The following is a 14,758-nucleotide window of genomic DNA, read 5'->3' as shown; positions in this document are numbered from 1 at the left end:
ACCTAACATTTGTATTTATTGTGAGTTCACATTTTGTTCTTTTTATACATGAAGGTGAAATAAATGAAGAAAATTCAGTTTCAAAGGCTTTGATTTTAGGTGAATATTTTGGAAAAGATAGAAAGGGTGGAAAGAAATTAGCTTTTGACTTCATCATCAGCCTAAATGCAATATTCAGAAGATTGCCATCAAATTGAAAATACATTCAAATAATGGCATATATTTGGTGTGTCTTAATCATTTATTCGATGCCGAGCGATTGTGTATGCTATTAGCACTATACACTCCATCTAGATCACCATGAAAGTAGTTTTAATGACCAATTTGACAAATGTAACCCTCGTTTTATTCTTTATCTCTGCCATGGTCAATGAATACAGCATTGGATTTACTTCCTTTACAAAAGGAAACCACAGATTGACTATTCAGTAACAGAAGGGCACTAAAAGTTGTATCATACACATGTAATACAGACTTTAATGCCCTTCTGCCTTTTACATGGGGATTATTATGACTCTCTCTTTCTCTCTCCCTAATGCAATGGTCAAGGTTTTGATAAAACCATTGATATTTTAGTCACTCCTTGGTTTTCTTTCCTCAATGTACTTTTTAACAAAATATTTCATGCAACTAGTTTATCATTTCATGCAGGCCCTACCTAGTTGCTTTTCTTTTGGAAAAGTTTTTATACATTATGTGCCAGTGAATGGCAGAATTGCTGAGCAGTGATCAATTCAATTCAATCTAATAGATTGTAAAAAAAATGTTAAAATGAAATGTGATATAATCATTCATGAGGAAACATATTTAAAAAAAATGTTTTAATGGTTGGAAGATCTCCTTGATCATTCAAAAAAAAAATTATCCCGACTGTTCTATTTATGAAGTAAATGTATGAGAAATCGTTCTTTATTCCACAATCACAAAAATTTATATCTTTTTTGGAAGCTTCGCTTGTAAGGATTTTCAGTGATTTGAACGTTTATTTGCTTGTTTGTTTGTCTCTTTGATTATTCCATACCCGTTTTGTCCTCTCTCTGGTCTTTTCTTCATCATGGCTGATAGCAAGACACTCTTAATTGTGCAAGCTATGATTTGAATGACTAATTGTTTATTTGCTTGTCTCTTTGTTTATTTCATACCTGTTTTGTACTGTGTATCTCTCTTGTGGCATCATCAACCTGTTTGAAGAACTTTCTGGTCTTCTCAAGAACTTGGCTAAGAATACTGTGATCCTCATGGTGCTCTGGTGTGTGCTTCAAGAGGTCCTACATTCCATCAAGAAAAAAAAAAGAATAATGGGCTAATTTAATCAACCACACCTGCTTTTAATGGGGATGGTTCTAACTCTAGCCTTTCCAACAGAAGGTCATCGGTTTGAATCCTAGCCATGGCGTGTTTTCCTTCAGCAAGAAATTTATCCACACTGTGCCGCACTTGACCCAGGTGAGGTGAATGGGTACCCGGGAGGATTAATTCCTTGAATGAACTGAGTGCCATTAACGGTGCCATGAACTAAAGCCAGGGTAATAATAGTAGCACTTTGTGTCCTCCTTCAAAATTCACTATAAAAATCCAGCTATAATTATTATTTTTTAATATAGTGACTGTCTGTTTATCGCTTATCATCACTTTCTGTTTCCCTTGAATATCATTTCTCATTTGAGCATCTGCTGAAGAAACCTGGCCATAGAGACCACTCTCCTTGTCTTCAATGAAAATTTATTATAGACAGATTACATTGCTTTGCATTAATGTCATGGCAACCTGGTTAAAGTGGTCACCAACAACAGTTTTAAGCAAGTTGTTTTAATTTTTCTTTTAAGTTATTCAAAAGTTTCAATCACCTAATTGTTAGGAATGACAGGTGAAAAAAATTGTCCTTTTTTACTGTGTATAGAACTAGAAGGTACATATGCAGAAAAATTATGTTTATGTTGGATTGTCTTAACAATCCTTTGACACACATAAATCATCAAAGACAGAAATGCATAAGCCACAGACTAAGCAGGCATACAACAAAAAAGTTACAATCAATAGCTAATCTGTTTTAAACCAAAAAAATAATTGTAAGTTTTCCTATTGTAATCATTTGAGAATTCATAAATGAAAGTTGTTGAATCTGCTTCTTTCAACAAGAAGTATTAAAAAGATTTGCTATACCTAAATCATTTATCAATTCCAAAAATTGCAATCAATATTTGCATTCAATTGCAAATAAGTTTTTAATGCTACACACTTTAAATGATGAGTTCACAGTGACAATGTAATCTTGGCTATTAATTGAAACTTTGCTTCCTGCACTATCATAAAACATACAGAACTATTTATTAATCAATTTGTATCATCAATAATTCAATATCACATGACATATTTACACGTTGATAAATGTAATAAATGAACTGCATTTACAATTCATATTACTTCCTAAAATGTATATTCATAATGTTTTCTAAAAGTTCTTCAATAGAAATACAACTTTCTGTTTACAGTGGACCATTAATTTTCAACAGTCACCTTACAAATATATTTTATATCACACAATAACAAAATGAATCATATCTAGGTAACATCACAGATGGATGTAAATGAATGATATATTTTTAATGATTTGTTCAAAGGTAAGGTACAAACATAAATATTGAAATTCTTAAGGGCAAATTTACTTTAATAGATTACTTATTCTACTCCATAAACACACCAATCTAAATACAAATTTCCTCGAACAATTAGAGTTACCAAAAAATAGTTGAATTAAAGCAACACTACATGTACAGTATCAACAATTTTCTTGCAATGGCCTTTTTATGAAAATGAACATAAAATATAATATGCATCTGAGAGTACAAAAGAATTGGAATTGCCATAATAACACACATTTTAGTACTTGACGAGAATAACCATTTTCATACAGACTTTCACCACTCTTGTTATTTACTAGCCTAGGATTTTTCTACTGAACAACCCCATACTTATTCACTTCCTCATATACCTACATGCTTAAAAAGTTGAACATAATAAATTGTAAACATTCATTCTCAGAATTAAGGAAAATGTTAAAAAATACTCCAAGTACAAAATATATAGGCTATACATTGCAGAGTAAGTTAATTTATGCATTTTGTAATACGTGCCCGCAAGTTGCGCCCTTTATATTGTGACATCACTCCTCTGCATTTATCCTTTTGGTTAAGTTTACTCGACAATAAGAGTTCAACAATGCATTAATGAATGTTTTCTAATTCAAAGTGATTACAAATTTCATTTAAACACTACTCTTTTCCAGGAATATCAAAGCAAGTTCTCTTCATTAACCCTTATTCTTCCCTGTGCTTGGGATTCATCATTAATTCAATATTCTTTAATATTTCAATTCTCACAGTGCATGCTACAGAGGCTTAAGGAGAAAAGTTGTCAACTGCAAAATTAATCACACTTTTGTGAAACTGAAATTGACAAGAATGCATCTGAATGGAATTTGCTTGTTGGCATGATGATTTACAGCATACTTTTAACAAATAAAATACTTTGTAAGTTAAAGTAAGAAAAAATAATCATAATGATATGGTGTTTTCAAAAGTGCATAATATTCATAACCTGTATGCACTTCACAAATGATTGGGGTTTTTTGCACAAGAAATTGAAATTATTAATTACCACCAAGAGTCTGTATGAAAAGACTAACAAAGCAGACCTTGAAGTTTGAAATACATCTTGATGAAGTTGATGTATACAAAAAGAAAAAAAGAAATGAAAGAAAATATGTAAATTTATAATGGAATATTGTTCTTAGATCAACCTGACCTGAAGCAGAACAAATAAGGGGAATACCACCTTGGTAGCCTTTGGACTCTGTTGTATTATTGAAAAGAAGTGCAGATTAAAGACATTGTGAATAACCCTCCCCATTCAAATGCTGCATCCTAAAAACAAACAAAAATGTCATAAAACAGCATTCTCATCATATTTTTGGTTTCGATCTTGTATTGGAAAAAAAGAGAGAAAAGACTATGAAATTATGACAACATTTAATGAATAAGGTGAGAGCATACATTGCAAAGGAAGGTGTGGAATTTCCTGACCTTATTTTACTCGAAAGGGCATTCTTGTAAAGAGTGGATATCACGTGGCATTCATATAAAATATTTTGCACGTAAGCCAGTCATGTAAATTGTCGTCTGCAGACATGCAGCTATTTATAGTGCCTTTATTGAAGAGTACCTTTCCCTATTCAAATTCTAATAATATCCTGACAATTTTGGAGAAAAAATGAAAATAATACACACATCTAGCATCCAATACATGTAGGTCTGCCACTTTCTACCCAGGTGTTAAATGGTTTTCCTTGAAGACGTGTCAAGTGCTTAGCCTAGCAAGATTGTAAATGACAGATATACTATCGCCTGCCAGGTTGGGTTGCTAGTTTGCCAAGTGAGTAAATTTGAAAGCAAGTGTCACTTGCTAAAAACCTCAAGAACTAGTGTAAAAATAATTTTCTAGGGCATTTCAAGGCCTGAACAATATCTTATAAATTAGAGGTATTTTAGTTCTCAGTAGATCCGAAAATTCCTATTCCAATTTCAATATGAATACAGAATGTTATCATTAGAATTCTGGGGTGCGTTTAATTCTAGATTATGAATGGGGAAATGGAAAATGGCGGAAATCATGCGCAATGTACTGCACCTGGCGAGACACAGCTCAGTGAGTAGAAGGGTTTATGACCTCCTTGAATGGTTCATTAGGAGTAAATGAATGCCATGTTCCTATCAGGAAGTATTACATTATGGAGATCGATGAAAAGGCCCTGAATCGGGGCATCTCAAAACACGGATTATCGACTTTCATTCCAAAATAGTGTGCATAGAAGGAAATTAAAGTGTCTTCTGAGGGAAAGATCATCATTAACTAAAAGTTAGGAATGAGAACTATCAGAATTGACAGCTCTTTGTTTTATGCTGGTATTGAGCGTTTGAGAAAAAAGAACTACATCAAGACATCAATGAATTAATATTATCAGGTTTGTTTAACAACTTAGCCTATGACAGGGCTGTATTTAAAAGGAAATTCAATCAGAAAAACTTTTTTTTCAAATTCTTTCAATGTTATTTGACAAGAATAAAAGTCACATACAATGAATTACTCTTCAGATTCCTCACAATTCACAATTCAAAATATATCCCCCCCCCAAAAAAAAAAGAGTGATACACTAACATGCTTACATATTTAGCAAAATATTTGTGTGTACTCCAATACATGCATTTGTATGTGAAGTGCAGAGGACTCTTCATAGAATTGTGTAAGGTTTTCATCAGTATGGTGATCCTGAGATCATTTACACTAATTCATAGTTTTATTAACTAGTATAATAACCATATCCCAATAACTTTGAGGCAGTTTCTTATGCAATTAAATCTCATGACCAGCACTTAACTACTGATTGAAAGTTTTCACTCTAAATATAACTTTCCGGCCTTCTCATAAGTGCAATTCATTTCAACAAGGAATGATTTGTTTACACATACTGTGCATGTGTTGATAAGTTAAAATCAACTTGAGATTATTTTTAGATGTGTAGGAATAGGAGTTAGATTGATTTGATTCATCAATCCCAGCAAAAAAAGAAGAAAAAAAAGTAACATCAATAACCGCCAAATCATTAAATGAACATTATTTCAAACCCTAATCTATAACAACACAAACACAATGGTACGGTACTAAAAAGTTAGTGAACCCCACCAGAAAATGAACATGTTTAAAGTGTTTAAGTTCTGCCACGTTTTGGATATTTAATTGTGAAGTCAGATAATAAAATGTTACATTCAATAGTTTGATTCTCTGGGCTTGCCAAACATTGCAGTGTTGTTGTCTACAATCAACACTCAGCATAAAGGAGTGCTTTTCTTTTGGGGTTCACTAACTTATGAGCACAACTCTAGCTGTAACACGACATCCACAACCAACAGATCACTGACTAAAATAAGAGACACCATTAATCTGATGTTTCAACAGCCCAACTGACCGCTTAGGATGTAATAAATCAAAATCCCCGGGTTCCCTTTCTGATTAAATGTTCTAATCAAGCTTCGCTCCTCTCATACGCAAGTAAAGTGAGATTATTCAGGCCTATCCATCGAGATATCCGCAGGAAATAGAGGAGTATATAAAAAAATTCCTTACTAAAAGAAGAGTCACTTCACAAAATATCTATCTCACCGGTTGATTGACCATCAAATACATAACAAATTTGAAAAAAATTCTTGAGAGTATTATATTCATTTTTTTAATTGAGAGGTAATCTTTCTTTCCTCCTTTGGTCTACAATGTTGAAAGGTGACTTTCCCCCAAAAAGCTCTTCAGTTTATCCTTTTTTAAAATATCTAATAAATATCAATATCCACTTTGATCTGAGCTTGAGCTCTATGATGCCATGCATAAGAAAAGGATCTACACCCAATCTATGGATATTCAAAAGATTTAAATCGTACTCCTGTACATGTATAGTACTATTCACTGCTCTACATCATGTTTGCATGATTTAATTTTCCAATTTTGCCAAATTATTGGGGTTTTTTTATTCTGTATTGACAGAAATATATGTAGAAGATATAATTAGAGTGACTTAAATGCATACTATTTTACAAAGTATAATGATTTATGAATTTTATACTTTTTAACATGTAACTAACTAACTTGTACATTTTTTGTTGTTTTCATACCTACATGTTTTTTGTTTTATTATTGTAAACTTACATTGTTAGCCCTCTGCGATTTTGTTAAGATTCCTGAATAAAACTGAATTAGAATTGAATCTAAATTCTCTAAATATTCGCAGACATTGTCTCTGAAATCTAAAATAACAAAAATATTGTACTATCATGTGTTAATTTCACCCAACAGCAAAATCATGATTGCTAAGAGAATGATTGTACATCATACACTCTGAATTTCATGGAATAAAATAAAATCATATTGAGCTGTGACTAATGACCATGCGAACACTGAATTTAGATTTAAACCTTTAAAATTTGAAATTAAATCTATTGAGATTTGAAAACATATCTTTAGGATTCAAATTAAATACAGAGTTTAAATGGTCACTAACCATGTAGCATATCTGGATTTATTGTTAATCACTGAAGGACTTTAATTCAAACATGTCTGGAATAAAATTCTGCTTTTAATTACACAAAACGTTCTTATTTGCAAGTGAGAACATGACCTCTGTTGAGGCAGCTGGTGAGAAGAGCAAAGTTTTGGTTTCTGTGTGTAAATTCCTGATGGGTTGTAAGCCCACTCCTCGCTCACAGTCTGCGACCACAACTGAAACTGGATTTCCAGAGCTCACATAGGGGATCTGCTCATATACATTTTAGAACAAGGCATGATTTACACAAGAAACTATGTGGGATTGACATAATGTTAGAATGCTACAATAACACAACTTCATTGGATTGGTTGCTATAGTGTTGGCAGGAGCTTGGATTTATGTTCATATTGATGAATGCAAATAATAGGTGTTACAAGGTGAAGTCAATGATCCCAAAACATACAAACTTTACATTAAATTCTAAATATTTTAGTCATATTTTATTTGGAAATGAGTCAAATTCCAATGGTCAAATTTGATTGATAAAGTAATATTTTCAGTATAAGACACTCATCTCATTGATACTTCTCGGGATGGGGAAGCCATGTGAAGGGGGAGACAGATGAATGAGATGATGATTACAATGATGATGATGATGCTGATGATGATAATGATGATGCTGATGACGATGAGGATGGTGGTGGTGGTGGTAGTGGTAATGACAGTGACATGACCATGACAATAATGACAATGACAATAATAATGACAACGATGATGATGATGATGATAATGGTAAAGAGAGAAAACTTACAAAAAGACAAACAAGAAAAAGAGAAACAAACAGACTGACAAAGAACAAAAATAATAAAGTGAAACAAAAATGATTCATGAGACCAAAAAATACATAAACTAGTGTGAGCAACACAGAACAGTCAGAGACAGGAGGAACCTGAAAAACTTTTAAACACTTATTCATCATCTCGTTACGCCCTCTCAAATTACTTTTGTTGCACGTTTGTGACTCAGTCCACCTTCCACAGCTGTGTCGTGACAAACCAAACGTGATGGATGAGTTTTGGTTCACCTCAGGAAAATTATTATGTTCTAGACGACCAACATTAATGAAGCTGCGAGAACCATTATTCCAATTTCCAGCTTGAGTGCACATCATGTAGTGAAAATTCAATAATAAATGTGCAAACCTATTGAAATGAATAATTAGCCTACCGCTAATTTTTTTCTGTTGTATGTGGTGTCTAAGTTGCATCGTTTTGATGTGTAGCTTTGAAATAATTTGTCATCAAAGAATTCCATTAAAATTTGTTTCTTGTAAATGTTAAAAAATTTGATCTCTGAACATCTGTCATGTATCCAATTTATCACAAGACTGAAATTGGATTAGATTAAATTGAATTGAATACATTTAATATTTATTATATCCCTCTTATGAATATTCATGAGTATTCTAGATAAACGGTTGGTCAATTCGTGATCATGTGACAAAGTATAATTTCAATAGGAAAACACATCGCTGCAATTAGCTCCGTATAGTTTTCTTGTAGCTCCGTATATTTTTCGATATACTTTCATGGGCATAACTGCGCATGCTCATGCTCGATATTTTCTCTCAACTTTGAATTGCGCATGCTCCCTGACTTGACCCATATACCGGTATCGATCATCCGCAAAAAGTAAATAAAGTAAAATACAAGCTCTCGCCCAAATAACCGTGCCGACAATCTGAAAAACAGTGTGGAATTGGGTCTAGATTACAATGCAGAAAATATAATTCCGACGGCCATTCATACAGGATCCTTAAATATGGAATAAACATACCTAACAAGGTGAGTCAAGATCCGATATTAATTTTTAACGTTAGAGCATACATTTTAACTGCGCGTACCGGTATTTATTTTGAGTGCCACTGCGGCAACGCAGCGCAGCGGACCTCTCATTAAGTGCAGTCGGGTAGAAGCCGCGCGCAGCCTACCCATGAACTGTCTAGCAAATTTTATAGCTCGACAGCTAGAGTAGGACTAGGTCCGGCAATGTTAGATTTGTTCGAGATTGGTTAAAAATCAGCAAGGACTGGAGGGATATAAAACAAATATATCAGGCGTTTCTTTCGAAAGCATAGTGGGAATTATTAATCCTCGGTTGGACTGGCAATGTAACTATTTTTCCTCGGGAAAAATAGTAATTGCCAGTCCAACCTCGGATAAATAATTCCCACTATACTTTCTCAAAGCCTGATATATTTGTATAATATCCATCTTTTTACAGGTCAATGGTTAATAAATATATAGAAAATAATAATTGGCATTCTTGAACTCGAACAGAAAAAAAGTCAGTGTTATAGGTCCCTACAAGCCATTATACTGATGAGTATATTCATATACATTAAGTAGTCTACTCACAAATTTCTTGTGTCTAACACCAGTGAAATTATAATAATAATAGGCATTTATATAGCGCCATCTATCTAGAAATATTCTATTCCGAGGCGCGTTGTTATTATTATTATTACCCCGGCTTTAGCTCGAGCTGCCTTTCAGCACTCATGCATTCAAGGAATTAATCCTGCCGGGTCCCCATTCACCTCACCTGGGTTGAGTGCAGCACAATGTGGATAAATTTCTTGCTGAAGAAATTACGCGATGGCTGGGATTCGAACCCACGACCCTCTGTTTCAAAGTCAGAAGACTAATCCACTGGGCCACAACGCTCCACAAAATTATCAATTCTGTAATATCTTTTAAACCATCATTTTAATAGATATTGATGACCTGAGACCTCTAACAAGCAAAACAAGTTATTTTTTGTGATTACTAGTGAGTATAAACTTGTGAATGAATACTTACATTGAGTATCATTGTGAGCTTGGTGATACCTTGGAGGGGGCTATATAGCATAGCTGAAAATGAGAGCAAAGGTAGAGGAAAAATGACTATCACCAATCATAATAAACATCATAATATCTCTTGTAAATTTTGAAGAAAAAAGACATATCAGTATACCAGTAATATTTTAAAATAAAATAAAATTACAAATATCTGAGATTATGCCACTAATCTTAAATGATTATATTATATTTAACACCAATACAATAAAATACAGAACTGCCATTAATTCTAAATTTTCAGCTAAAATTTATCCTAGTTTCAGATGGGGAAGCACAACCAGGACCTCTTTTTGTCTTCTTATAAGGCATCCCTCATCCATTAAAGCAAGGCTTTAGTCTTAATGATACTGAGCCTACTGTATCACTCTCTACAAAAATAAGGAGAGAAAACTTGGCACAAAACTCTATTTTTATTCATTGAAAATGGCAATGGGGCCTCCTGTTTCACACTCCATTTTTCCTTCCGTCTGGAAATCAAACAAGCTCATTAGATCAAAAGCTTGGCATTCTGGCAAGAGTTTAATTAATTATGTCCCACTGTGCATGGTTTATTAGCATGAATAGCACTTCTATTATCTCTAAATAGAAGCTATTAGATAGATGCATCCAGGATAATAAGCTGGATTATTTGGTAAACATCGTGCAGCTGCCCAGAATCAAAGAACAATGAAGCTGGATTTATCATATTTGTGTAACTTACTTCAATTCATGCTATTTTTAATTGCTCCCATCTCATAAAGGGAGCAAGCAATTTGGATATAAAAGACAATAATACCCCTTTCATAAACCCATCCTCCAATTAGCCGCCTAAGAGTAATGCGGATAAATCAATAAAAATTGCGTTCACAAACTCCGAAAATAATCCGCACTATTTTTACGAGCGCCCGTCCTGAAAAAGGTGGATAATCGTCATTTCAACCGCACACACCCCCTCCGATGCGGTTGTGTTGGAAAAGGGTGACCTTGTGACCGCACCATGGCAATTATCTGCATTACTTTGGATTGCGTCCATAAAGTCAAAATCTGGTCCCGATGCCGCTATTATGCGGATAATTGCAGCATCAAAATAATGTGGATAACTCTGGTCCTCCTCCGATTTTACGACCAAATTATGCTGCTATTAGCCACATAATTAGGTTTATGAAAGGGGTATAACTCTTTGAATACTGAATTTAAATTGGAATCAATTCAGATGGAATGACTATGTAAACTGTTTCATGTTGTTGGTTTTCGTTTTCCTATTTCTTTTAATCTTTTTTTCTTACTATATTTATGATTAAGGTATTTTTCTAAATATATCAATTTTGCACTTGAGCCATTAGTTCTGCAGCATGCAGGTCCGGAATCTGATTATCATTGTTCAATTTAATTTTACAACTTTGTAATTTAGCAACATTAACAGTGGTACATGTAAAAGGTATATACATAGTTGTAAAAGGTGTGAATACAGTATTGTGAGTTTTGATTTCGTCACATTCATTGGATAAAAATTATTCTTTAAAAAGCCCAATGCAAAGAAATGCTCTTCAAATATCATTTCATTCACAACATTACAAAATTACTGGAATATTCAGAGAGAACCATGCACTCCCATGCTTGCATCTCTTTGTCTAAAATGGAGTCAATTTTTATCCTTTAGCATTTCTGGAACAGCACACAACATATTTATCTTAACTTGTATTCTCATTTGATCACTTTGAGCCCAGTTCTTCAACAATTCAATCTCACAACTTGAACCCAAAAAAATGGAATGAACATGTATTTCAAACTAGATACATTCAATAAAGGCCTCCCTGTTATCAAAATGAGTACCCCAAACTCAAAACAGACATTCCTCACAATTTTGCAATTCCTCATTGAATAAAGACATCCCAGGAGTAGATCACGTGGTATCATAAAATGTATTCAATTTTCAACAATTATGACTAATATTCACTCACATATATTTGGCTCAGTTCTAAATTTATCACAACCTTGGCACAAGGGTTTGTGCAAAGCTCGAAAGAGGCTCCCAGATTAGGTACACCGTATGCTAATACCATCTTTCATCTTTTTGTAAGTTCTATAGTCTAATGGACTAATGGAGTACTGATACTATTAGACAAAGCACTATGTTTGTCTTGTGACACAAATATTGAATACTTCTTATTAGAATTCCTTGTACATTCATACTTTTGGAATAACATCCACATGTTTTAGTTGATAAGTGCCTCTCTAATTATTTGCACTTTTGTCTTTGAAGTATTCAGACCTTGAAAAGATGTTATTGGACTAAAAAAAATAAGAATAAAATCAATTCTATATTAAGACTGCAAATTATTATCTTTTATGTTCTTTTTTCTAATAAACAAATAAGTCCTTCATAATTTCAATATATGTTTAGATTTATTAATGGAATTTCAGCTCTAGTTTTGCTGTCTCACACCAAACAACACTATATAATCTGTTGTGATCTAATTTTCAAATAAATTCTAATAGCATTTGGTATGAACATTCTAACCAATAAGATCTGAACAATCAAATTTTTGATTTAAACTTTACTCCTACCTCAAGGCTAGTAAAGAAAATCTGATTTCAGTATTCTTTAATAGCATTATGCCAAACTTCAAATCAAATAATTTTACTTCTTGGAACTGTTAAAGCAAACTGTTAAAAAAATCAGAAGAAATCTGAGAAGGAAGTTGAGAGGAAAATATACACCTGAAAATTATTGTTAACTACCAGAGAAACCCTATGCAGCAAAACAATTCAAAATGAATGAAAACACAGAGAGTCCTTATAAAAAACTATGCAGTTCAGGCCTTCTCAAATGAATTACGAGCAGCAAAAGAAGTTTATCTAATTTGGACGCATCATTCGCAATCATCACTGCAGCTCGCCTTACGATATCCCCCTAATGAGAGCTACAGAAACAAGATAATTATTCATAAATAACCTCCGGCTTACGCATCTTGCAATGAATCAAAACCCGAGTGCTTGGCATCAATTATTAGAGAGGGAAAACATGGGGCTCTGATACTACACTCAAGATTGCCTGGGGATGCTTTGGGGGGAATCTTCTAAATTAGTATCATATCAAATTTATTGGCCAGTAATATCCTAAAGTGGATGAGCAAATGTTTATGAAATCATAAATTTCTGTTTCAAGTAATACTGGCATTTATCTAATCAAGTCCAAAATATCCTTTGAATCACTGGTGGTGGTAAACTAATAAAATCTTCAATTTATCCTTTATTACATTTAAATTTGCTGTATTGTAATGATTAAAATAGCTAGTTGGGGAAGGGTTAAGAAATAACACCCAGCTGAAAACATACCACTTAAACAGTCAGAAATCAGACCCTCTCTATAGTTGTTATAACTCATCTCCAAATTTTTTATCATTTTCATTATAATGTAGAAGTAAACAGTCTAAAGTGCACACAAAGTTAATTATTCATAAAACCAAAAATGTTAAAGATATAATCACACTTTATAAATGAAACACTTAAAATTAAAAAACTCACTATTTTCAAACTCTTTTATAGAATTGATGATATTTCAATTGTACATTTAATAAGCTGAAGTTTAAGGCGATCATTGTTATCCACATGAAGATGATTTTACTCCCCACAAAATTTAAAAACATGAGGCCATAATAATACTACGCTACACTATGATGCTGTCTCTGCTATAAATAACCTTTAGTATTGCCGAGTTTTCCTGTTTGAAGATCATTTTAGTGATAACTTTATCGAGATGGAAATACCTCTGGATGCTATCTATCCTTTGTATAGCCCCACTCCTTCCATTTCAGGAAGGGGTTTGATTTTGCTACTTCTCTTATATTCTTTTACCTTATCTTATCTCTTCCTCTTTACTTCATATCCTCTTTATAGTAACATGTACCTACTGTACCCTCTATCCCATTCATATACTCCAGCTATCAATATTATCAAAAGCAATTAATATTGAGACTATTTTATGGATATGATCCATTCAATGGCATTTAACATGATTTTGCTTTCTCCTTATTTTGCAGCTATTTGACCCTTGACAGAATATTGCAATATTACTCCATATTGGGGCAATAATGTGTTTTGAGGCATATTATGAAAGAGGGTTATGGAAAGTGGTTACCAATGTGCACCTGTAATATTACTGTAAAATCTGTTATATTGTGGGATCCTCCCCCTCCTCTTCTCTGTAATGAAAGCAATATGATTTTGCTGTAATATAGTTATCATATTCTGCTTTTTATATAGGGCTTCATACATTGTATCTAAGCATTATGCAGGTATTATAATACCCTGATGCTCTCTCAAGGGGAGCATTTCATGAAACAAAATAGTTCATGATTTTTTTACTGATAAATGTGATATGCTACTGAAATCCTTGCATCTCATTGGTGGATAGCAAATTTGTCAGTGAAAATCACTGGCGAGAACACAAAAGAGTGACCCATTCTAATGAGACCTACCCTCTAGAGTATACATCTCTCCCGATTCCAGTTTGAGTGCCTGCTGGGCAATGTTGCGGAAGAGCTCGTTCTCGGTTTGAAGGCGTTGTAAGGTGCTCATGGCACGCTTGTAGTTGGCGATGTATTCTTCATGGATGTCAAAATGGCTTGCCTGTGAGGGGGGGGGGTGACAACCGAAAAAAAGAGACAGAGGGTTATCAGGGTGGAATATCAAAAAGCAATTTGCTGGCACTGGGGTGACGGGCGAATGATAAATAGTTATGACGTGCACAGGAAGAAGTTCCTATTCATGCGTACTGAAAGGCC

General features: G+C 33.5%; 1 protein-coding gene across 1 annotated transcript in view; it reads right to left on the bottom strand.

Annotated features, from left to right (window-relative positions):
• The window catches only part of LOC129284279 (active breakpoint cluster region-related protein-like), a 61,239-nt gene that overhangs the window by 31,674 nt on the left and 14,807 nt on the right, over positions 1–14,758 (bottom strand). The window contains exons 5-7 of the mRNA XM_064106294.1: positions 14,453–14,603; positions 9,952–10,004; positions 1,143–1,268 (exon numbers count right to left, since the gene is read on the bottom strand). Of these exons, the coding sequence (XP_063962364.1) occupies positions 1,143–1,268; positions 9,952–10,004; positions 14,453–14,603 (330 nt within the window). The remainder of the gene's footprint in view (positions 1–1,142; positions 1,269–9,951; positions 10,005–14,452; positions 14,604–14,758) is intronic.

The sequence above is a fragment of the Lytechinus pictus genome, chromosome 2, assembly GCF_037042905.1.
Source record: "Lytechinus pictus isolate F3 Inbred chromosome 2, Lp3.0, whole genome shotgun sequence".
Taxonomy (NCBI): Eukaryota; Metazoa; Echinodermata; class Echinoidea; order Temnopleuroida; family Toxopneustidae; genus Lytechinus; species Lytechinus pictus.
Note: the sequence above shows the minus strand (reverse complement) of the source record. Positions and strands in the feature narration are given on the sequence as shown.